Here is a 24,466-nt window from a genome sequence, read left to right as displayed (position 1 = left end):
CTGGTTGGTTTTCAAGTTTTACTTTATTTCACCTAATAGATATACACAGTTGTATGATTTTGACTTATTAAAATTTTCACACTTGGGCTCCAGCAACTTGGCCAAACTTAAGCTTCGTAGAGAAATGAACTTCACTACCTAACTGTAGATGGGGCTGTGCAGTCTGGTAGAAGAGGGACCCCATTTCCCCAATTTCTTCCTCTGGAGTAGTTTGCAGTACATGGAAAAGAACGTTACCAAAACTGTTACCTGATTATATTCTACTTAAGAACTTACAAGAGTACCATTTCCCCAAATAAATATAGCAGTTTCTTGACTGAAGAATTACACTTTTAATTTTCCTGGTCACCTTCCTAGGAACAAGTATACATTTTTAGTATGTTCAACTTTTATTCTTTCACTGCCTCTAAGTTAAAAAAAAAACATTTGTATTATAATAGTTTACAGTGTTTCACAGTAAAATATTTCATTTTCTACCATGAAAGAGGCAGGCTCTTAAAGCAAAACAGTCTTTTACAATCCACTCAGGCCATCAGCATCATCCACACAGAGCAGCCAGAAAAAAAAAAAACATAAATATATTTGTGAGCCTTTGGAACCGACTAATAACATGTACTTATTAGCTAGGTATGTGGTAACTCCAGGGGAAGTACTCAGAAGCAGCAGCCCATATGCTTACAAGGTGTAGCTGTCTTTTAACAACGGGAATCAGCCAGTCATGTCCCATCCCTTTGTTTATTATAAATGTGTGCCTTCTTGAAGAGGCCAGGACCTAGGTCATAGGCCCACATCAAGGGCAGACTGTGTCCCTGCCTGCCCATTCCCACTCTTGAGGACATCTGTCTGGCAGAGAACATACCTGGAGATGATTTTGTGAAAAGTATAGCGGAAGTCTCGGTTCCGATAGGCATAGACAATGGGATTGACAACTGAGTTGGCATGTGACAGGAGAATGGCCATGTTCATTGCCCACTTGGGTTTGTCCTTAGCCCGAGCTGGCTGAAAAAGGGTGACACAGTTGATGGCATGTACTGGCAGCCAGCACAGAGCAAAAATCCCAACAATCATGGCCAGGGACTTGGCTGCGTGGATCTCCCGCTGGATGACGGTCCTGGAGTGGTCCACCAGCTCAGTGCGCTGAAGCTGCTTGCAGGCCACCATGAAGATCTTGATGTAGATCACCAGCATTATAAGCAGTGGGGGCAGGACGCACCCAAAGAAGTTGAAATACACCATGTAGCTCATGGGGACCACATTCTCAAACAGACACTTCACGAGGCAACAGCTTTCATTCGTGGTTCCATCCCAGGGCTCCGTGCAGTTGGTGGCACTGTCCTTACTGTTCCACCCCAGGAATGGAGTCAGTCCAATGCCAAAGGCAAGGACCCAGAGGACAGCAATGACTCCTCTCGCTCGAGTCCCAGTGACCAAACTCTTATACCTGTTCAAAAGAACATCATCTGTTATCATCCATGTACATTACTCTGTAACCAGAGTCCAAGACCCCACCTCTGCTTTGGTTCTATGGCCTTCCCTTAACAACCTCTCAGGTTCACCATCAACATAAAGACCTGCAAACACGTATGAGCAACTTTGCGCTAACAAGCTCAACAAGATTTTCATTCTTGACTTACTAACTCATCTCTGTTGAGTGACAAATCATGCTCATAAGAACAAGTGAAGTCTTAAGAGGGTGCCTTCTAATTACCCACATCCCAACCTAAGAGTCTAGGTCTTCTATAAGGCACTGTTCTAGGTGGTGAGTTCCACCAGTGAACAGAATACACAAGATCCCTGCTTTTAAGGACTTACATTCTAGTAAGGAAGACACTGATGATCAACAACAACAACCATGTTAGTAAATTCTATGGTGTGTTAGGAGGAGAGGTATAGTATGAAAAAAGAAACACTCCAGGACCGTCATCCAGTGGAGATCCACAGAGCCCAGTCCCTGGTGACACTTGAACCAAAGTGACACTTGAACCAAAACCTGAGGAAGTAAGAATTGGAGCCCCCAAGAGTCCAGCAGCACTACCTGGTGGCTCCCCGCAGCATCCCCGACCACCTCCTCCAGCGCCGGGCACCGACCCCGTGGACACGGCTGTGCCCTTACGGGGCTGGGGCCCAGGCTTCTCTTGTGGGCCCAGCTATTCCTCCAGCAGGAGAAAGGAAGTCTCTGTGCCGCCTCTGAAGGACTGCTGAGCAGGAATGTGGCAGGGCCTCTTCAAGGCTTCCGTTCCCACGTGGCTGCCCTGTCGGGGAGGCTCCCTCCCGGGGGCCCCCAGCAGCTCTGGTCCAGGGCAGGCATGTCCACGTGGACAGCCAGGCGGCCAAGGCAGCGCCACAGGCAGGAGCTGCCCTCTCAGATGGGAGCCTTGGGGTCCTGGGGGAAGAAGCCTACTTGTGGCAAAACGGGAGTCAGAGTAGAAGTTTGTGTCCTGACTGCAGGTCAGGGCATCAGGCCCACAGCATAGCACCTCTGTGCCTCGGTTTCCATGTCTGTAAATTGAGAGAGAGCAGCAGGGACCGAGGGGCATGGTTCTTAGTTATATGGCCATTATGAATGCATTCCTTACTTGTTATCTGATTGGCTATCAAACAACTTTAAAAGAAGATTCTACTTGGAATACATAGTGCTTTGGCCTGGATAGGCAGGCAGGAGAAAGGAGAACTCTTAGAGTTTGCTGATGAAGTGAACAGAGAACTTGCCTCATAAGTGACAGTGATCCCTAATCTTTCCTCCTCCCTATGAGGGCAGCTCTCAGCAATGGGCAGCACAACTATGGCCTTTCCTACATACACCTGCTGGGCTCAGTTGCTCATTGAATTTTCCTTGGCCAATAAATCCCTCTATTTCTAAATCCCTTCTGCTTCCCTCCTCTTTCAGGAATGTACAGCCATTCCTTTAAAAAAAAAAGTTATTCCTGTCCATTACCCCACCAGAGAATGCAGTCAGTCCCTGAAAGATAACAGAGCAGCCTCCCTAAAAGCCAAGCACTTAGAATCACAAGAATTTAGATGTATGAGGCCACTTACTCAACAGCTCTTGCCCTCTCTCTTTTGTTGTGGACAGGATTCAACTGCAACTTAATTGAGTACAGTTGAATATACGCCAGTCCAGGGCCGAGATGAACTGTATTTGGGGTAGGCAAATTCTCTTGTACATAATGGTCTGGGGTGGATACATGAAATAGTTCTGGCCAATGAGACAAAAGGAAGTCGCTGGGGCACTTGATTTTACTTGATATAAGGAGAGACCCATGAGGAGGGCTCTTCCCCAGGCCCATCCCTTTCTGCTCTTGATGCTCTTATCGGAGGCTGTGCTGCCTAGAGCTGTAGCAACCATCTTGTGACCATGAGGGCTAGCTAGCTAGCCTGGGGACAGCAATGGCAAAGTGAAAGGAAGGAAGAAAGGAGCCCACCCAGGTTCTTGATGAGCTCTCTGAACCACTGCACCAACCCTAGAACCATCACGGCTCCACATTCAAGTTCAAGACATCATTAAATGTCTTGACTGTTACTGTTACTTGCAGTCACTGTAACCAGGCCAAAGCATACACACTGGAAGGGACTTTTCTAATCAAAACTCTCTTATTGGGATCCCTGGGTGGCGCAGCGGTTTGGCGCCTGCCTTTGGCCCAGGGCGCGATCCTGGAGACCTGGGATCGAATCCCACATCAGGCTCCTGGTGCATGGAGCCTGCTTCTCCCTCTGCCTATGTCTCTGCCTCTCTCTCTCTCTCTCTCCGTGACTATCATAAATAAATAAAAAATTAAAAAAAACAAAAAACAAAAAACAAAACTCTCTTATTTCACAAATGAGGAAACAAAGTCTTTGAGTAACAGAAGCAATATAAGAACCAAAGACCAAAGCTAGATCAGGACTCTAACCTGTGTTCCTTGTGCCAGATTATGCTGCTTCTTATTTTACTTGACTTTTTTTTTTTTTTTTTTTACTATTTTTTTTTTAAAAGCAACATTAGTCACTGTACATGGAGGGGGGATCACAGGGAATTTCCTATCAGAATTCAGAACAACTGAAATCCACCTACATCTTAAAACTGCTGGATTCTTCATGTGCAGAAAAACTACTCTTAGACTAAATCGACTTAGATAAAGCCGATGGTTCTATCAGGGGAACAGCTGGTCACCACTTTGTGAACGCCCCCAAACACAGCTTTTCTTCCCTGTTGGTTCATTATTTCATTCAGCTCTTCCTTTGTACCAGGCACTCTGTTAGTCACTGGAAACATAATCACAGCCCTCCTGGGTTGTAAAGCTGATGAAAGAGAAAGTAAAGAAGTAAACACACAAACGTGTAATTACAAATCAGAATGAGTTTGGCCAAACCAAAATGAATAGGATGCAGAGAAGAGAAAAACAGGAAGACTTTGGACATAGAATGCTGGAACCTCTCAAGCAGAGCTACAGGTTCAGAAGGAATAAAATCTTTGAAGAGTGGAGGGGAGAGCATTCTAGTCAGAACAAAGTGGTAAGGCTTTCAGACAGGAAAGGATTTTACTTTCCTAAAGAAGCAAAAGGAACTGTGTGAGTGACCTAAGCTGAGGGAGGGGCCAGCTCATAGGCCATGGGAAGGAATCTGGATTTTGATATCCAAGTGCAGTGGGAAAGTGTGGAAGGCTTATTTTAAGCCAGGGAATGGTGCTGATTCCTGTTTTGTAAAGGTCATGGTGTGGAGATTGAATCTGGGGGAAGCAAGAAGAAAAGCAGATCAATGAGGAAAACCATTTTGGTGGTTCACTCAAGAGAAAATCAACGATGGTGCCAACAGATACACACTTTGGAGGGAGAACCAACAGAAATGAACTGGATGTAGGAAGATGAGCTGAGGATGAATTCCTAGGCTTTTCCCCTCCTGTGTACTAAGAACTAGTTAGTTATACCGAAATGGTATTAAGGGGACAAAGCAACAGAATGGTGGAGGTTAGTATCCAGATGAACCCAATCCATAGAGAAGATGCAGAAAAAAAGGCAAGATGATTATTAAAGCAACTGAGAATCTGAGGAGGCTGGAGGATATGGGCCCAGGACCCATGTGGAGGGACCCACCACTGAGGCAGAAGGAAGGAGGAGAAAAGGGCCAGGATGGAAGGGGAGGTTCAGTGGCTAGAAGATCTGTGAGCGCTGCAGTCACCTCAGAGGTCACCTCAGACTTGGAAGAGCCACCCCCTGAGGGAGAGGGGCAGGCTGGGGCACTGGAGCTGTGTCAGCCAGTGGAAGAGGGAGCTTGCTAGAAAAACGTGGCAGGATGACGGCCTCTGTGGTTTCAACAGGGGTGCAGCCTCTGTGGATGAGGTTCAGGCTGACCCTGGGAAGTGAGAGGCCAAGGAAGAGCAAGAGGGATTGAACCCAGAGCTGGTGCAAACGCTGGAGCTAGAACGCTGGAGCTGGGGTGCAGGGCCAGCATGTGGGGATGACCAGAACATCAAAGGTTTGCGTCTTTCGCAGGAGGGACCATCAGGATCCCACTGTGGAAGGGAGAATGGAGAGAACCAAGAGAAAGAGCTGGCGCCCAAGTCCCCACCTGAGGCCCCGGGGTATAAGCAGAAATAAGGGAAACCATGTTTTTGGGGGGTCAGGGGAGCCAGGGAGCAGTGGGCACTCTCAGAGCAGAGGTCAGAGCCGGCCTAGGGATCTGGGGGTGGCCGGGAGGGCACAGTGCCTGGGGAGGGGATGTAGGACTCTGGGTCCAATCAGCCCGCAAATGTAGAGAGCACTGCGGGATTGAAATTTTTTTTTTAAGATTTTATTTATTTATTCATAGACACACAGAGAGAGAGGCAGAGACACGGAGGGAGAAGCAGGCTCCATGCAGGAAGCCCGATGTGGGACTCGATCCTGGGTCACCAGGATCACACCCCAGGCTACAGGCAGTGCCAAACCGCTACGCCACCGGGGCTGCCCTGTGGGATTGAAATTAATGGATTATTCTGAGGCCCTGAAATACCTGCTAAAGCTGAGACTTAGTCACATCTCCACTTTTACCTTTAACACACCAACAGCGCGTGCAGCTTTAAAGGACAAAAACAAAAGCTCCCCATTCCTTTCTTCATCTGAAACAAGTCTTCCTCCCTCATTCCCTCCCAGCTGGTCCATAGCTGCCCATCCAGGCAGCCTCTGAGCCAGGCGCCGGCAGACGCCCCCTGCCCGCCTGGCAACACCGAGCCCGCGCCTGCCCAGCGCACGCCGGCCGTGTCCCTCGGCCCGCTGCTCTCTCTTCCTTTACAGATGTGGAAACCGGGGCACAGGGGTGCTATGCGGTGGGCCTGCTGCCCGACCCACAGTCGGGACACAAACTTCTACTCTGACTCCCGTTTTGCCACAAGTAGGCTTCTTCCCCCAGGACCCCAAGGCTCCCATCTGAGAGGGCAGCTCCCGCCTGTGGCGCTGCCTTGGCCGCCTGGCTGTCCACGTGGACATGCCCGCCCTGGACCAGAGCTGCTGGGGGCCCCCGGAAGGGAGCCTCCCCGACAGGGCAGCCACGTGGGAACGGAAGCCTTGAAGAGGCCCTGCCACATTCCTGCTCAGCAGTCCTTCGGAGGCGGCACAGGCTTCCTTTCTCCTGCTGGGGGAGCAGCCGGGCCCACAGGAGAAGCCTGGGCCCCAGCCCCGCAAGGGCACAGCAGTGTCCACGGGGTCGGCGTACACACGGTCAGCGCCCAGTGCAGGGAGGTGGTCGGGGATGCTGTGGGGAGGAGACAGGTGCCCGTGCCGAGCCAGACGCTGGAATGGGTGGCCCCGGGGGCTCCCTGGCGGCTCCCCAAGACTGCAGTAACCTCCTGGCCTGTCTTCACAGGTCCTACTGCCAGCTGCTGCGCCCCCGTCCCCTTCCTGAATGCCTCCCCCCCACCCCCGTGGGTTCCACGCCATCGTCCCTCTACACCAGGGGCTCCCAGAACATCCTCCTGCGTGTGCGTGTGCACATGCGTGTCCCCAAAACATTCCCAAAAAGCAGGGGCCAAGCTCCCTGCGTCTGCCCCTCAGCAGTCCTGCCCTGCTGTGGGGGCACGGAGCCCAGGTAAGCCCGACATCTGCCCAAACACGGGGGTGTAAACAGATAAAAGGCAACGTAGGGGTGAACAAAGGGAGCGTAGGGGTGAACAAAGGGAGCGTCAGCAGCTTCACTGCTGCTTCATCGTTCCAAACAAGCAGGCCAGAGTTGTGTTGTCCCCCACCCCCACCAAGGGGCCTTCTGGGAAGGTTCGCACTCCGGGAAGTGGCCCCGCTGCCCCGCTGGGCCCAAAGCTGTGCTGACACCCACCCGTTCCCCATACAGAAGGGGCTGGTTGGCTAAGGAGCTTGCCAGAAAAACAGTCACACGGAGGGAGTCAACAAAGGGAACAGTGTGGATGCTGAGGTTACATAACACAAAGCGGAATCACCCAGTGCCGCATAACAAGTGCTGGCCTATTTCTGGGGCAGGGTCTCCTCCCTCCTGGCTCTGCCCTTGTGCCTTCGGCTGGGACCAGTCCTGCTCGGGAGCTCAGCATGTGCCCTGGGGCGGAGTGCTCTGGGTGGTGGCCGGGGCTGTACCAGCCCTGCCTCTGCGCTCTGGCATCTGGGAAACGGTGACAGAAGTGCTGCTGCTGGAGCCTCTGACACAGAGACGATGTGATCAAAGCACTTGAGAGAAACACACCTTTAGGTAAATGGCATGGAGCTCTGTCGCCATTTCTTAAATTGCCTATTGTTTGTTGGAGGACTTTTTTCTTTACCTTCTGTCTAGCTCAAGTTTCAGTCCTCTGTAATACAAACATTTCTGCTTTAAGGCACGTGTATATACATTTTCAGAAGAACTATATAGTCTCTAAAAGTGCACACGAATAATAACGGGACTTAGGTAAAAATCGAGTTAGGACAGACCCTTCAAAGCCTACAAGATGTTGGAACTAGAGCACTGGCAACTCGGCTCCCCAGGCTGGCAGTCCAGCTCGGCTGGAGGTGCCACAATGAATATTAAAAATGCACCCTTAGAAAATCTCATGGAAATTCTGGCAAAACGGTTAAGTAGAGCAAGGCTGATGAGTGCCAGGACGACGCAGATGAAAGAACTGCTCTAAGCCAGGGGACTGTTGCTAAGTAGGGCACAGTGGGCAATGTGGCCTGCCACAGCCACGACCCACAGGCTAGGATGTGGCTTTTTCAGGAAGCAGGCCCACATACAGGCCCTGCTGTGTCCTTGTGCCTCCTCGTTCCCCTCTGGGCTCCTGCCACAGGGAGGTTACAGGGAGGGCTTTTTCCTTTCCTGCTGAAAACTAGAAGGCTCCTCCCACTATCCCATCCCCTTTTAGCCTAGGCCAAACCACAGCTGAATGAAAGCAGGGTGCACCAGACCCACATTGTCCCACTGCCATGTGCCTGAGCTCACATTACAGAAGTTTACACAGAAGCAGAGCAGTTGTACCCCACAATTCCCACGGTGCCCCTCCCCAAAGCCCCCCACAGAACCATATTTTATGTCTCCTTCCACTGGAGCACACACTCCTTCATGGCAAGACTATCTCGTTCCCTGTTGAATCCGAAACACCAACGATGGGCCTGGCACACAGTGCTGAATAGAAGCCTGAATTTACAAGGAGAGAACAGAACAGGTCTTAATCACATAGACACGTTTAACACCCACTTGGTAGCTCTAAACAAAAAAGCCCTGGGGCAGGTGAACGTGTCTTGAGCTTCAGCTGATATAGTTCACAAGAGGCTATCTGTGGAAGAGCAAAATCTTTATGCTGAGTAGCTGCTTCAGATTTCTCATGGAACCAAATGGAAAAGGTTTTTGGAAAGTTGTCATGGACAGGGACGCCTGGGTAGCTCAGCAGTTGAGCATCTGCCTGCAGCTCAGGGTGTGATCCTGGGATCCTGGGATACAGTCCCACATCGGGCTCCCCTCAGGGAGCCTGCTTCTCCCTCTGCCTGCGTCTCTGCCTCTCTCTGTGTGTCTCTCACGATTAATAAATAAAATATTTAAAAATAAAAAGTTGTCATGGACAGAAAAACAGAATTTGAATAGCACTGTGTCTATTACAGACATAGAATACAACATAGCCAAAGAGCTTCCCACAAAGAAAATTTAAGACCTGGATGACTTCACTAATGAATTCCTCCAACACTTGAGAAACAAAACCATTCTTAAACAAAACGAGTGGACACTCTTTGGTTCTATTTATATGAACTTCAGGTCTGGGAATAGGAAATGTATTGAGGGCAATCTGTCCTGTTCCTACAGTCTGTGACTGTCCTAGCTCTTGTGTGGAGGGCAGCATGATACAAGAACAGCGCCTGCAGGCAGCCCAGGTGGCTCAATGGTTTAGTGCCGCCCGAAGGGAGTGATCCTGGAGACCCGGAATCAAGTCAAGTCCCAGGTCAGGCTCCCTGCATGAGGCCTGCTTCTCCCTCTGCCTCTGAGGAGCTTGACGTGGAACTCGATCCCGGGACCTCAGGATCATGCCCTAGGCTGAAGGCAGGCACTAAACCAGTGAGCCACCCAGGGATCCCCTAAATAAAATCTTTAAAAAGAACAGCGCCTGCTACCCACCAGATGGCAAGCTGTGGTCACCAGAACCTACTTTCAGGCTAAGTGCTTCTGAGGCCATACCCTCAGCTACTCTGGTTCTTGGGGGCAGTTCTCACCTATGCTCACACGTTCAGACATGTCTGAATCCCAGTGGTGGACCTGGTAGGGTACTGAGCTGAGCCCACTGCCACATGTAAAGGTGGTCAGAAAGAATGCCAGTTGTCCTTCACAGTCACCCAAGAACAGTGGGCAAAGAATGCAGGTGGCAGAAAGGAAAGGTGTCAGCACTCCTCACTAGCTTACTATGGCAAGAAAACAGTCCACAATGGTCTCATAATGATTCAACCCAATGACAATGAAGATGGGGACCAGGACCAGGTATCCCAGAGTTCACCTATGAGGCTGTTTTTTGGTGAGCCTCACATTTTGGTTCATGTATTGGGGAAATAGGGGGACTCAGAGACAGCCTGCAGTTGCTGGACTCCAGACTCTGATTTTCAAATGAAATTAAGATTCCCTAAGAGAAAGGACCCCTGCCTGAAAACCAAACCAGAGAATAAAATGATACCCTGTCTTCTCCCCTATAAAGTACCCTCCCTCCCATGGCTAAGGTTAAAATATACTGCGCTTCAGATATAACATTAATTGCCAAAAGCGATTGCCCTCTTTATATGTAAGCCATCAGTTTAGAAGACATCACGAGGTACGTAATATTGATACATCCCCTTACTGGTGATAATTCATTTGGATCACCTGGTTACTGTAGCATCTACCAGATTTCTCCACTGTAACTATTTTCTGTTTTGTAATTAGTAGATCTCTTATAATAGATACTTCTATTAAATATCTTGCTCCTCATCAGACTTTCACCAATGAGTTTTAGCACCTATTGATGATTCTTGCCTGCACTAGATTACTATGATAATTGCCAAATGTTGATTTCCTTAACTCAGGCATTCCTACTCATTAATTAGATGGCATTCTACTGTAAGCAAGAATTCTTCCAACTCATTATTAAAAAAAGAAACAAAGAAAGACAATCGCCCGGTTCTGTTCACTGTGAGGGCCTAGGAGAAATGACACTCCAGCAGCAATGAACACACTGACCCAAATCTTGGTGTCTAAGTACCATTCTCTACTGAAAGGAAACAGGGCTCCTTGGAGAAATGGCTGCTCCCAAAGCCAGAAAATACAACGTGAGCTCGAAAAACCTTTTTTTGATAAGGAAGAGCAGGGAAAAGGTAAAATTCCTTTTTTATGAAGAATGGCAACTGATAAAGGTAGAAGGAATGAAAAGAAAGAAAACTGCCATTTTACGTGGTAATAACTGGCTCAGGCAAGAATCATCAATGAGGAAACATACCTTTATGGTGACAAGTGCTGGCAGACATAGCTGTAACTAAGTGATCAGAGTTAACATAACATTGTGCAGCCAGTACTTGCACGGTGAGAGAGCTGGGACCTTATCCTAAGGCACGGGAAGTATTAGGTAAAGAAGGAGGAGCGATCAGGTCTTCATTTTAGAAAGACTGCTGCCGTGTGATGCATGCGTTGGGAGGGCAAACTCGGATGCAGAGAGATCAGATAGGAGACTAGATGGGACCAAAATGACTAGGGAAGGAATTTAAGAAATCCAACTGAAAAAGAAGGGGGGGGGATGCAACTGACAGGACCTATTCTAAAATGTCTTTCAATAAAGCTTTATAGTTCTCTGTGTTACATATATAAATCAAGCAAGCAAGCAAGCAGCTGAGGTCCATCCCAATGGGGCTTCTGTGGACCTACATCGTTGGGAATGCCTCATACAGAATACATGTGGTCTCCTTTATTCCCAGAACTATGTGTTGGATCTATGGGAAAGAACTACAGGACATGGATCATCTAAAATCTATGAAAGACCTAATAGTCACATTTTTTTTAAACCTCAGGCATTGGTGTATCCCAACAATCTGTACAATTCCAGGAGGTGACAGTTCAGGGATGGGCATGATTTGAACTTATTCATATGTTTAGGGGGTGTCTGAAGTTGAGAACCAGGCAGATCCATCCATTTTCCTAAAGAAAGCAGATCCCAAAGTTTACAGGTAGAGATCTTCAAAATACATCTGTATTCAAGTGGAGATCAAAGAAGTTCAACTGAAAGAATTGTGGAGTGACAGTGACAACTGTGGATTGAACAAAACTTTTTTATTTAAATAGCGAGCATGTACACATGTGAGCAGGAAGGGAGGGGCAGAGGGAGAGAGAAAATGTCAAGAAAGCGCCATACTCAGCGCAGAGCCAGATGCAGGGCTCAGTCCCACAACCCTGAGATCATGACCTGAGCCGAAATCAAGAGTCAGATGCCTAATCGACTGAGCCACCCAGTGCCCCCAAAAGTTATTTTTAAAAGGGCTATTTTGAAGATTATGATTCTGACTTTCAAAGAACTTAGGTGATAGGTGGTGGAAGGAATCACATATAAAATTCCTTAAATAAAAATTTATTGACTTAAAAAAAATTTTTTTAAGATTTTATTTATTTATTCATGAAAGACACAGAGAAAGAGGCAGAGTCACAGGCAGAGGGAGAAGCAGGCTCCATGCAGGGAGCCCGACGTGGGACTCGATCCCGGGACTCCAGGATCATGCCCCAGGCTGAAGGCAGGCGCCAAACCGCTGAGCCACCCAGGGATTCCCTAAAAAAATGTTTTAATTAAAAAAAAGCAGAAAAATGTTGGAGAGGATGTGGAGAAAAGGGAACCCTCTTACATTGTTGGTGGGAATGTGAAATGGTGCAGCCACTCTGGAAAACTGTGTGGAAGTTCCTCAAAGAGTTAAAAATAGACCTGCCCTACAACCCAGCAATTGCACTTTTGGGGATTTACCCCAAAGATACAGATGCAATGAAACGCCGGGACACCTGCACCCCGATGTTTATAGCAGCAATGTCCACAATAGCCAAACTGTGGAAGGAGCCTCGGTGTCCATCGAAAGATGAATGGATAAAGAAGAAGTGGTTTATGTATACAATGGAATATTCCTCAGCCATTAGAAATGACAAATACCCACCATTTGCTTCGACGTGGATGGAACTGGAGGATATTATGCTGAGTGAAATAAGTCATTCAGAGAAGGACAAACATTATATGTTCTCATTCATTTGGGGAATGTAAATAATAGTGAGGGGGAATATAAGGGAAGGGAGAAGAAATGTGTGGGAAATGTCAGAAAGGGAGACAGAACATGAAGACTCTTAACTCTGGGAAACGAACTAGGGGTGGTGGAAGGGGAGGAGGGCGGGGGGTGGGGTGAATGGATGACGGGCACTGAGGGGGGCACTTGACAGGATGAGCACTGGGTGTTGTTCTGTATGTTGGCAAATTGAACACCAATATAAAATAAATTAAAAAAAAAAAAAAAAGCAGACATGGCCATGGTCTTGAAATCAACATTGGAAATCGAGATGTCATCTTCAGAAAGCCACTCAGGGAAGTTTGTGGGTGGTAGGACTGGAGCCAAACAGGCAGTAAACCAAAGAAGGTGAGGCTCAGATTGGGGAGAGGAGCCTGAATACATTTAGTGAAGGGGAAGAGGCTGCCACACAGGAGTCTGGGGGTGAGGAACAATGCTGGACTCCCACAAAGCCAGGGGAAGGGCAGCCCAGCCCAAACTCCCCAAGCTCCCAACTCAGCCACCTACTGTGGCACTCAACCTGCAGACACCACAAATATAACCTGTGCACTTTCCCAAAGCCCCCAAGTGTGGCGGGCCTTGGAGTCACCCTGGACTCCAACCTTCTCCTCATGCCCAACCTCCAACCAAGTCAGCAAGTCCTCTGGAACCCGTCCCTGAGGATCCTATCTTCTAGCCACAAGCACCTCGCTCGGTGTGTGGTGTCAATACAGACCCACCTGGAAGTCACACAGGCCGGCTGCGGCTTCTCACACCCTGGGTCCCACCCTGCCGGGCGCCGACCCACCACACCTCTGGTCCTTGTTCCCTGACTGTGGTCCCAGAACCACAGTATTTGGTTTCTTAGGATTCTTTCCTGTCCTGGTGTCTTGGCTCTGTGGCTTCACCTATGACCCCTCTGCCTCAAAGTCTGACAGACTTCTTGGCTGGCTTCAGACAGCAACCATCCCCCTGCAGAAGTTCAGAGTTCACACGGCTCCAGTAGCTCTAGACCTCACCTCCATCTCCCGGCCTCTGTCCTGGTCATGCTTTCTTCCTTCGCACCTAGAGGACATCTGGTGACCCTAATAATGTCGGCCCCTCCTGTCCATCCCCCCTGCCAGAGTGCCTGTTTTATAATGCAAACCTGACCACACCAAGCTCCCGATTAAAACCCTGCATTGGCCTTCCAGGTCCCACTTAATTATCACTGCTCTGAAAATCCCACTTAAATGACAGTAGAGAGGAGGCTCCTGGGGAGGCTCAGTTGATCAAATGTCTGACTCTTGATTTCTGCTCAGGTCATAATCTCAGGGTCCTGAGATGGAGCCCTGCGTGGGGCTCTGCGCTCAGTGGGGAGTCCGCTTCTCTCCCTCTGTCCCTTCCCCCAGTATGTGCACATGTGCTCTCTCAAATAAATAAACAAATCTTAAAAAAAAAAAAAAAAAAAAAAATAGGGCAGCCCAGGTGGCTCAGCAGTTTAGCGATACCTTCAGCCCAGGGCATGATCCTGGAGACCCAGTATCTCTGCATAACCTGCTTCTCCAGGGATCCCTGGGTGGTGCAGCGGTTTAGCGCCTGCCTTTGGGCCAGGGCGCGATCCTGGAGACCCGGGATCGAGTCCCACGTCGAGCTCCCGGTGCATGGAGCCTGCTCCCTCTGCCTATGTCTCTGCCTCTCTCTCTCTCTCTTGTGTGACTATCATAGATAAATAAAAATAAAAAAAAAATAAAAATTAAAAAAAATAAAATAAAAAAATAACCTGCTTCTCCTTCTGCCTGTGTCTCTGCCTGTCTCTCATGAATAAATAAATAAAATCTTAAAAATAAATAGATAAATAAAAAATAAATGACAGTAGAGAAAACAAAAGGAAATAAATTTATAACCTAAAATTACTAAAACTGGAAGTGGAGGGTGACATCAGCAAACCAGAGATTTTAAGGAGTTTCTAGAGACCAGAAGGCAGATAGGGTCATCAGGATGGGGCAGGGCCCTGTGTCAGAAACAGAGATGGCCAGGAAGAGAGGCTCCAGTCTTGCAGCAGCAGATACCAGAATGAGGTTTGGAAGAGGAACAGAAACCAGGGGAGAGACTGCCTGTGGACCACCTTTGTGGGCTGCTTCAGTCACCCTATATTGTCCCCTCATCTCCCATGGAGCATGGACCCCCTCCACTCTCCACCCTCTCACCAAGCTGCAGGGTGAGACTCGTGATGGCAGGAAATTTGTGACACATGAAGGAGTCTGAACCACGTGAATCCAGAAAAGGGTTTTCAAAACTTATTCAAAAATTGTTAACCTCAAAAAAAAAATTGTTAACCTCAAATCAAAAGTAACAATATGAGTGCTAAAATTTATTAAAAAGGGGGTGGGGAAATTAGGGAAAAAAGTCAAGGAATTCTTCCACAGGAGAATAAAAAGTTAAAGTATTGAACACATATACAAGAAAACATTTAAAAGACAAAGATCAGGGATGCCTGGGTGGCTCAGTAGTTGAGCGTCTGCCTTTGGTTCAGGGCGTGATCCCAGGTTTCTGGGATCGAGTACCGCATCGGGTTCCCTGCATGGAGCCTGCTTCTCCCTCTGCCTGTGTCTCTGCCTCTCTCTCTCTGTGTCTCTCATGAATAAATAAATAAAATCTTAAAAAAAAAAAAAGATTTTCAGAGCTAAAGACAGACCTAAATCTTCAGATTAGAAAATTTGGCCAAGGGAATCCCTGGGTGGCTCAATGGTTTGGCGCCTGCCTTCAGCCCAGGGTGTGGTCCTGGAGTCCCGGGATTGAGTCCCGCATCGGGCTTCCCGCATGGAGCCTGCTTCTCCCTCTGCCTGTGTCTCTGCCTCGCTCTCTGTGTGTCTCTCATGAATAAATAAATACAATCTTTAAAAAAAAAAAAAAAGGGGATCCCTGGGTGGTGCAGCGGTTTGGCGCCTGCCTTTGGCCCAGGGCGCGATCCTGGAGACCCGGGATCGAATCCCACGTTGGGCTCCAGGTGCATGGAGCCTGCTTCTCCCTCTGCCTGTGTCTCTGCCTCTCTCTCTCTCTCTCTGTGTGTGTGACTATCATAAATAAATAAAAATTAAAAAAAAATAAAGCCTATTATGGTTTTAAAAAAAAGAAAGAAAGAAAATTTCGCCAAGAAGTCTCATCCCCAATGAAGGAGCAAAACAAAAAGCCAATATTTATTTTATTTTTTTAAGATTTTATTTATTTATTTATGAGAGACACAGAGAGAGAGGGGGGCAGAGACACAGGCAGAGGGAGAAGCAGGCTCCATGGAGGGAGCCCGACATGGGACTCGATCCCAGGTCTCCAGGATCACATCCTGGGCTGAAGGTGGCGCTAAACTGCTGAGCCACCCGGGCTACCCAAAAGTCAATATTTAGACCCAGTCTTGTGAATTTCAGAAAGCTAAGCAAAGGCAAATGATCCCAACAGCTTCCACAGAGGAAAACCAAGTCCCAAATAAGAATGGAGCACACCCCAAACTTCTCAGACATCATTGGCTGCGAGAGCAATGACCCTGTATCCAATCAAACTACCAATGACATGTGAGAAATAAGAACATTTCTGGCATGGAAGATCCCCGAACGTTTATCCCCATGTCCTGAACGAGTTACCTACGGGTGTGTATACCGACAAACAAATATGGAATCCCAAAGGAGAAGGAAAACATGCAGGGCCAGGAATAGTAGAACAAGTCCAAGAGTCCAGAGAAGCAAGGCACAACAGGCCAGTGAGGACAGCCAGCAGTGGGGACAGAGAAGGAGCCTGAGGGACCCGGGAGGCCACATACTTCTAACTTTCTTTTAAATCTCCAGATGGAAAACTCACGATGCAAACATGAAGCTGACCACAGCGTGGTGTACTTCTGAGCAGCAGATAGGACCTAAAAAAAAGAATCCATCTGACCTGGTCATCAGACCGGCCTCCTTGAGACACATCAGTCTGTGATAGGAGCACACACTCGGGGGTGAGTAAGAGACACATACATCGAACATTCTAAATGGTGTTTACCGATTTCCAGTCTTCAGAAACTCTCCACAGAGTTCAGGAAACTTTAGTACGGTTACAGAATAAAATGTAAAGGGTATTAACTTCAATAATGTAAAAGTAATGGTATGATATGAATGTGTCCACATATAATTCACTTAGGAAAAGAAACGAAACAAGAAACAGCGGTTGCCTCTGATGGGCTAATCAGGAGACCACAGATCAGAGACGGCCAACTGCCCACCATTTACCCTTTTATACGGTTTGAGTTTCTTCACAACAGCAGGAATGACCTCTTTGAAAGTAAAAGCTCTATGAGGTGGGCAGTGGGAATGGTCTGGAAGACCACATTCAACCCACAGCAGTGGGAATGGTCTGGAAGAGAGAGAACACTGATGCGGAAGAAGGGAGCGCTCATGGAGGAGTACCTGGAGGGGTCCAACCCTCTCAGCAGGTGCCAGGCAGGGACAGCAGGAGGTGGACAGACACAGAGGGAAGGCTGCTGGAACGCTCGACCTTGTGTTTCCTGACCGTTAACAGACGGTGCCTACAAGTAATGGAATTAGAAATCGGGCTGAAACATGATCCACCGAAAAATACCGAACTGTAACAAAAATTAGAAGGAGCAGGGAGAAGAGGGCCTGTGGCCTCCTGTTAGCAGGGAGTCAAGAGATTCTGTTTAAAGAGGGCAGCAGTGGGGCGCCTGGGTGGCCCAGTTGGTTGAGCATCTGCCTTCGGCTCAGGTCACCATCACAGGGTCCTGAGATTGAGTCCTGCAGCGGGCTTCCTGCTCAGTGGGGAGCCTGCTTCTCTTCTCTGCTCCTCAGCCCGCTCATGTTCTCTCTTGCTCACTCACTCTTCTCTCAAATAAATAAATAAAATCTTAAAAATAGATAAATAAATAAAGATGGTGGCATGAACCCAGGGGTCACTGTGAGGGCAGTGACCCTCGGAAGAAATGCCAACAGAAATGGTCTGGAGGTGCTGTCCTGGCAGAGGGGTAATGGGGGGTGACGGAGGGGAGACTTTTGCTTTCCCTTTGATATGCTTCAGTATTTTTGAATGTTTGTTTTTGTGCACAGTGATTGATTTCTAACTCAAAACAGAACCATAAAACACACACACACACACACTCAACTCCTTCATGGACGTACAAGTGCCTTAAGGACAAACCCCAAACTCCACAGGCACCTCCAGGCCCTCCCTGACCTGCCTGCTCTCAAACCCACCCCCTCCCCCGCTGCACACACCTAAGCTGTGAAGCCCAGACTCCCCCACCTGCTCCTGTGCAGATGGCTCCAGCTCAGCTCACAATTCTCTTCCTCCCATTCACCTGGACACACACCTCCAGCACCAACCCTCTAGAAAGAACGCTGCCCCTGCCTCAGCCCCGGCTGAGCTAGAGGGCCATCCCGGCACCCGTGACCATCTCTTCTCAAATTCTTTCCAAGGTACGTTTGCTACTAGCCATCAAGTTCTTGCTGCCAGAAGCAGTGTGGCACCTGTTAGCCTCGGAGATGAAGAGCACACCTGTTCATGCCAGGTCCTGAAGGTCAGTGAGGAATCAAGCATCGGGCAAGGCTGCACCTCGCTTCCACCATCTGAAAAGGGAGGCAGGAGGAGACCCTATATGTCCTCACCACTGTCCGTTCCCTGACATTTCACGCGCACTGGCCAGCAGGCAGCTCTCTTCTCTGCCCCAGTCCGGACATATCACTACCAGCTATAGGCTTTTCTGCCTTATGTACTATCTCAAGAGTCCTGATCACAACTGGCGGGGGTCCTCACTCATCCGCCACTAGAAGGGTCCACTCGCCTGGTTTTGGATGACTGTGGTGCTTAGTGCTTTTCCTGCAGCTGTTCCCATGATGGTGTAGGGGCTCCCAGGAAAACATGCTACTCGCCTGTGGCATCCGTGTGACCCCAGGCTAGGCATAACCCTCTGAGCCTTGGTTTCTCCATCTGTGAAGTGAGGGAGGTAACAGCGTCTGCCCCCTTAAGGGTGTCATCAAGATTGATCAAGATTAGGCACATAAGGTGCAGGAAAGCCTTCGGAGTCACTGCTGTTCACAATACTAAAAATCCCAATGTCCAGAGTAGCTGAGGGCATAATTCCTTGTATCTCTCCCTGCAGTGTACGTCCCCACTGCACTCACAAGCTGACAGAGCAGACGAGGGAGACCAGGACCCCCAGGGTAGCTGGTCCGGCCAGCAGGTGCCAGGCAGGGAGGGCCCATGCATGAAGTCACAGAGAAAGGACACAGATCACCTGTCATGTGAAAATTATGCCAACTTTTGTTCCTTTACACACACTCATTCTCCCAAAGGTCAAAGGCAAACCACCCGCGCTTTGCAAAATTCTGTGGAAACGCTGCTGAGATGCCAAGTCAGGGCTACGTCCCTGCCAGGGCCGCTCTCGGGCAGGCTGGCCACCCCGCCAGGCACGCACAGAAGTGCAGGCTGTGGCCTGATACACATCAGCGCTCCTGGTCCTTGGGGCTCCCACTGCTCGCTGGGGGGCAGCTCCGAGCCATGGTCCCAGGGCAGACCTAGGTGACTGGGTGGACCCCTCCTTCCCCCACCCCATGGGTGCTCTTGTCTACAACCCCGAGTCCTCACAGCTGCCACTTCCATGTCCTCCCCACCCTGTGGCTCCCAGATGCTCCTGGCAAGGTGGGGAGGGGGGAAGTCTGGGCCCCTGAGGCTGCTGCAGGAGGGCAGGAGGGCCCAAGGCGGGTGGCCAGGATCCCGATCACATCACAGAGGGCCCTAAGGCCCGGGGACCATGTTCAGATTTTACATCTAAACCCCACAGCGGAGTGGCATTCAGCAGGGGAACGTGGCGATCTGACTTCAGGCTCAAATCCTGTCTGGCAGCATTCTGGACAATGGCTACAGGGGGGCAGGAACGGATGAGGCGGGGGCCCCGTGGGGACCCCAGGAGCTGGGCCGGACCTGTGGAGAGGACCCGTGTGATGAGGTCCAAGAAGTGACCGTCAGATTCGACCAACGGGAGGTAAACTCAGTGGCCACAGAAGTGAGAGAGTTAGACTCGTCACTGTGGAGGCCACGGAGGACGGACCAGGGGGTGGCGAGGTGTGCCACAGGTGTGCCACGAGGGAGAATTGATTGAAGTGCATTCGTACATTACTGGTGGCTTCCTGGGGCCACTGCAATAAAGCTTGCTGGCTTGAAAATACTTACTCCCTCACGGTTCTGGAGGCCAGAAGCCTACAAGCAAGGTGGCAGGGCTCTGCTCCCTGCCAGAGGCTCTGGACACAAGCTGTCCCAAGCTTCTCCCAGATTCTGGTGGCTGTCCCCAGCATCCCTCGGCCCTGCCTCCTCCCTCTCCACATGTCTTTTTTGTAAGGATGTGATGGCATTTAGGGGCCACCAGACCCTAGGACAATTTCTTCCTCTCAAGGTAATCCAGGACAAAGTCTTCCTCCCAAGATCCATATAAGGTAACATTCACAGGTTCTGGGGATTAGAACATGAACATCTTTCTGGCAGGGGTGAGGGGATGCACCATTCAACACACAGCAGTGGGAATGGTCTGGAAGAGAGAGAACACTGATGCGGAAGAAGGGAGCGCTCATGGAGGAGTACCTGGAGGGGTCCAACCCAGAGCTGAAACTCCTTCCTGACTTTACTGCAAAACAACACTAGAGGAGAATTTTCTCATATGGGATTTGTAGCTCAATTTAAAAAAAGAAAAAGGGATCCCTGGGTGGCGCAGCGGTTTAGCGCCTGCCTTTGGCCCAGGGCGCGATCCTGGAGACCCGGGATCGAGTCCCACATCGGGCTCCCGGTGCATGGAGCCTGCTTCTCTCTCTGCCTGTGTCTCCGCCTCTCTGTCTCTCTCAATGTGTGACTATCATAAATAAATAAAAATTTAAAAAAGAAAAAAAAGAAAAAAGAAAAAAAGAAACAGAAGTTCTTATAAAAACACTCAGAATCCCCTGCTACCCTCCTACCTACAGTTGAGTCAGCTAAGGGAGGCTAAGCGGAGGCCACATTTTAACCCAAGGGACAGTCTTGCTCAGATATCAATACCTACCTCCCGGACTGGCCCCGGGTACAACCGAGAAAAAGCCTCCCTGTAGCACAGGGAACAGGCAGGGAGACAGGGTCAGGGTCCATGGTCAGGACAGACAGACTAACTCCCTCCCATTCCCTGGGCCAATCCAGCCAACCAAACACTTCCAGGAAAACACCCTCCTTCAGCTCCATTGGGAAAACAGCTGGCCTTTGACCTACTTAAGACTCAACACCACTGGAAACTGAGTCCAGGAGCAGAGTAGGGAGGGCCTCCAGACAGGGGTGAATCACACAGTCACCCCCCACCCCCAGGCTCCAGTGGGTGTTGTGGCTTGAAGGGGAACAGGATTAGATTAGGGAGGAGGAAGTGCTCCTGCCAGAAATGGCCTAAGGGTGAAGTGGGGGGGTGCTGAGGGCAGACCCCCCCACACTTCACCTTCACCCCTCCAAATTTCCCCACCAGGCACACTCCCACCTCGAGCAGCAGGGGAGCCTGCGCTCCCAGGCTGCATCAGTGCACCCCCATATCTGCATCAGTGCACATGGACCCTCTGCTGGGGCCAACCTCAGAACTGCGCGGACTTCCTTCAGTTTGTGGACACCCCTCACTCTGAAAGCCTAGGACAGGGCCTGGTATGAGCAGACGCTCCTCTTTTCAAGTCCAGTCAAAGTTTTCATTTTTGTGCCCAGCATCACTTTGGGGCTCCCCTTTGCCTCTGCACTGTGAGCTCTCTGAGGTCACTGGACACCTTGGCAAACGGGTGGCAGGTGGGGACTCTGGGATCTGCAGACTTGAGCTGTGCTTACAGCTGGCCCCTCACACTCAGAGCTGTGGGGCATGGATGCTGTAGGAGCCCCCTCACACCTGTGAACTGGGCAGAACCAAAGTAAGTCGGAGGGCTGGCCAATTCCCCAGTTAAAGATACGGATATTAGAACCCCCCACACACACACCCCACCCCAGAGATTTTGACTCAGGGGGGCCCAGTAGGGCCCTGTAATCTGCATCTTAGCCTGCTCACAGGGGGCCATGCTCCCCAGAAGCAGGATGTGCTGACAGCTGAGGGATCCTCCCCCAGGAGGCCTCAGGAGCCCTGAACACCTTTACCCTCTCCAACCCATGAGGCTGGGGGTTGGTGCCACAGGGTCAGGGCAGATGCCTGAGCCTTCCGGGGGTGGGGAGCTGGGGCTGCTGGCACCCGCTTCTTCCAGACCTCTGAACTCTCTTGGGAAGACCAGGAGAGCAGGAAGGGGATGAGCTCCCCAGGGCCTCTCAACTGACCATTCTTCCCATTCTACTCCTGTATCTCCTTCTCCTGCCCTTGGCAAATACAAAGAACTTAGGGGCGTGTGATTCACATTTCTTTCCCCTGAACACACCCACACCCCCTTTCTTTAAGACCCCGCCCAACACAAACCAGGACAAGAACTAACAGATTTAAACTTTTATGGAACTTCCTGCTGGCTGGGGCACAAGGAATTCTTCCGTTAACTCCCAGTGAGCTGGATGGACCTCTGCTTGGAGCAAGGCCAAGAGGCTTCTGTCGAATGGGTACCTCAGGCTGGGAGTTTGAGACTGCCTGCTGGATGCAAACAGTCCAAAAGTAACCAACATGAAGACCAAGAGGCAGGAAGGGTCTTAGGGAACCCCTAAGAGACTATACCATGCTGCCCCAAGCCTTGGAAATCTCTGGGCTTTGTCACCTAATGGGATGCATGAGGCCTCCTGCTCAGATGCCAAAGGCAGCAGCAGGTGGAAAGACCCGGGCAAGCAGGAGGTTCCTGTTCCCACTGGGATCCAGGACACAACCCACAACTACCAGGTTCAACGTGCCTGCCTGCTAAAAAAGCTTCTAGAAGCATTCTCTCTGTCAATTCCCTCAAACACATTTCCTTTACAACCACCAATTTACTGCAGACAGACAGCTTCTGCTTCCAGAAACAGCAGTATGCTTTCTACCTGCATCCAGGACACTGACACACACAGGCCTGTAAGACAGGCCAATGGCACAGCGTGAATACGGTGCCAACTCTGAGTCCAAGTCCTGGCTATGACACTCATTCCAGATGCATCATTCTGAGCAAGACTCTAATCTCCCAGAGCCAACACCCCCCTCCCTTTATCTACAAAACGCAGATACTAGAATCTGCCCTCTGAACTACAGCAAGAACGAAAGGATAAAAGTATAAAATAAACTGCCTCGGACTTGGACATAGTTGGCACTCAATAGAGTCCTTCCCTTCCCTCCTACTCTGTGACTCAGTGTCCCTTCCCAGCTCCAAACCCAAAGAGATCCAAAGAGATCCAAACCCAACTCAGAAATGCCAAAAGAGCCCAGGCACGGAAGGCAGTAAAAAAATTCAATAAACCCTAGGGCTCCCTGATACTCCTGCTCTCAGGTGCTCAACTTTGAAATCCATCATCAGCTACAACCGGGGTGTACTCCCACTGCTGGCGGCTGGCTCCATCCCCTGAATGCTCCATTTTCCTCTTGGGGCGGAAGAGACCACCCAGAAGTCCTCGTTTTCTGAAGTCCCTGCTGCGACGCGGCAGTGCAAGGTAAACAAGACCACATGCCACGGACATGCGCGCCTCTGAGGCTGCTCGTGTTGGCCAACGGGGCGGGCGCAGCACTTTGACTCTTTTAAAAAGTACAGAGAGGTGATAGGGTCACCGTTGAGCATGCAGGCACGGGTGTTCCTAACGTTCCCTAGAGTTTACGGGACGCCCCTCCCACCCCATCCTACCCCCGGGTCGGGCTGGCCCGCATTTTGCGGCAGGTACCTTCCGAAGTTGGGTCTTCAGTAGTGTCCATCCTGACACTGCAAGTCCCAGCCCAAAGCTGCCCTGGACCTCCCGGGCCCCCCAGCACTCCCAGGGCCGCACCCAGCCGCCGCTCTGGCCCCGGGCCTCGGCCGCGGGAAACCACCGAGAGGTTGGAAACAGTTTTCGCCACAGAGGCAGAGACAGCATCGCCAAACCTCCCCCGCCGGGGCCCCCACCTGCACGCTGGGGGCGGCGCTCTCCCCGGAGTTTCCGGGGGCGACCAGGGACCGCGCTCCCCAGAACTCCGAGAGTTGTGCCCACGCAGACCCCTCCTTAAGAACACGTGCGCATCCGGGGAGCAGAGGCCTCCAGGCTCCGGCTCCGGCTCCGGCTCCGGCTCCCGCTCCGAGAGGGTCTGGGCAGCCCGGGCGCACGTGTCTCCGGATGGATGGCCGGCGTCCTCCCGGCTGGGCACCCGAGCTCGGAGCGCCCCGCGCGCCCGGGGCCAGCAAACCCGGGCCTGGAGCGGGCGCTCCTCGGCGGGGGCTTCGACGGAGCCCCGGGGTCGGGGGCGCCGCGCCTCACCTGAGCGGGACGCGGATGGCCAGGTACCTGTCGACGGCCACGGCCAGGAGGCTGAAGATGGAGCTCTGCGTGAGCACCAGCACGAAGCAGGCGAGGAAGAGGCAGCTGTGGAAGTCGGTGCAGAAGCCCAGGCTGATGGTGATGGCAAAGGGGATGGCGAACAGCCCCACGGCCACGTCGGCCGCCGCCAGGGACACCAGGAAGTAGTTGGTGGGCGTCTGCAGCGCGCTCGACGTGCCCACCGCGGCGCACACCAGCACGTTGCCCGCCACCGACAGCGCGGCGATGGCCAGCTCCAGCGCCACGTACAGCGCGTCCTGCGCCTCCAGCGGCATGGCCGGGCCGACCGGCCCCGGCCTCGCCTACCCGGGCCGCGCTGGGCGCGGGGCAGCCGCGTGGGC

General features: G+C 50.8%; 1 protein-coding gene and 1 non-coding gene across 2 annotated transcripts; one reads left to right on the top strand and one right to left on the bottom strand.

Annotated features, from left to right (window-relative positions):
- Positions 1-4: 4 nt before the first annotated feature.
- ADORA2B (adenosine A2b receptor) lies at positions 5-24,415 on the bottom strand. The gene is made up of 2 exons (XM_072820999.1): positions 24,066-24,415; positions 5-1,441 (listed from the first exon to the last, which is right to left on the bottom strand). The coding sequence occupies exons 1-2, from the start codon at positions 24,398-24,400 to the stop codon at positions 778-780; spliced, it is 999 nt and encodes a 332-aa protein (XP_072677100.1). The 5' UTR covers positions 24,401-24,415; the 3' UTR covers positions 5-777.
- On the top strand, positions 11,280-11,407 carry LOC140631316 (small nucleolar RNA SNORA18). The gene has a single exon (XR_012028953.1). It is a non-coding gene; the product is annotated as a small nucleolar RNA SNORA18 (small nucleolar RNA).
- Positions 24,416-24,466: the final 51 nt, after the last annotated feature.

The sequence above is a fragment of the Canis lupus genome, chromosome 3 (assembly GCF_048164855.1).
Source record: "Canis lupus baileyi chromosome 3, mCanLup2.hap1, whole genome shotgun sequence".
In the NCBI taxonomy this organism is placed as follows: Eukaryota; Metazoa; Chordata; class Mammalia; order Carnivora; family Canidae; genus Canis; species Canis lupus.
The sequence above is the reverse complement of the archived record's forward strand: the minus strand, read 5'-3'. Positions and strand labels throughout refer to the sequence as shown.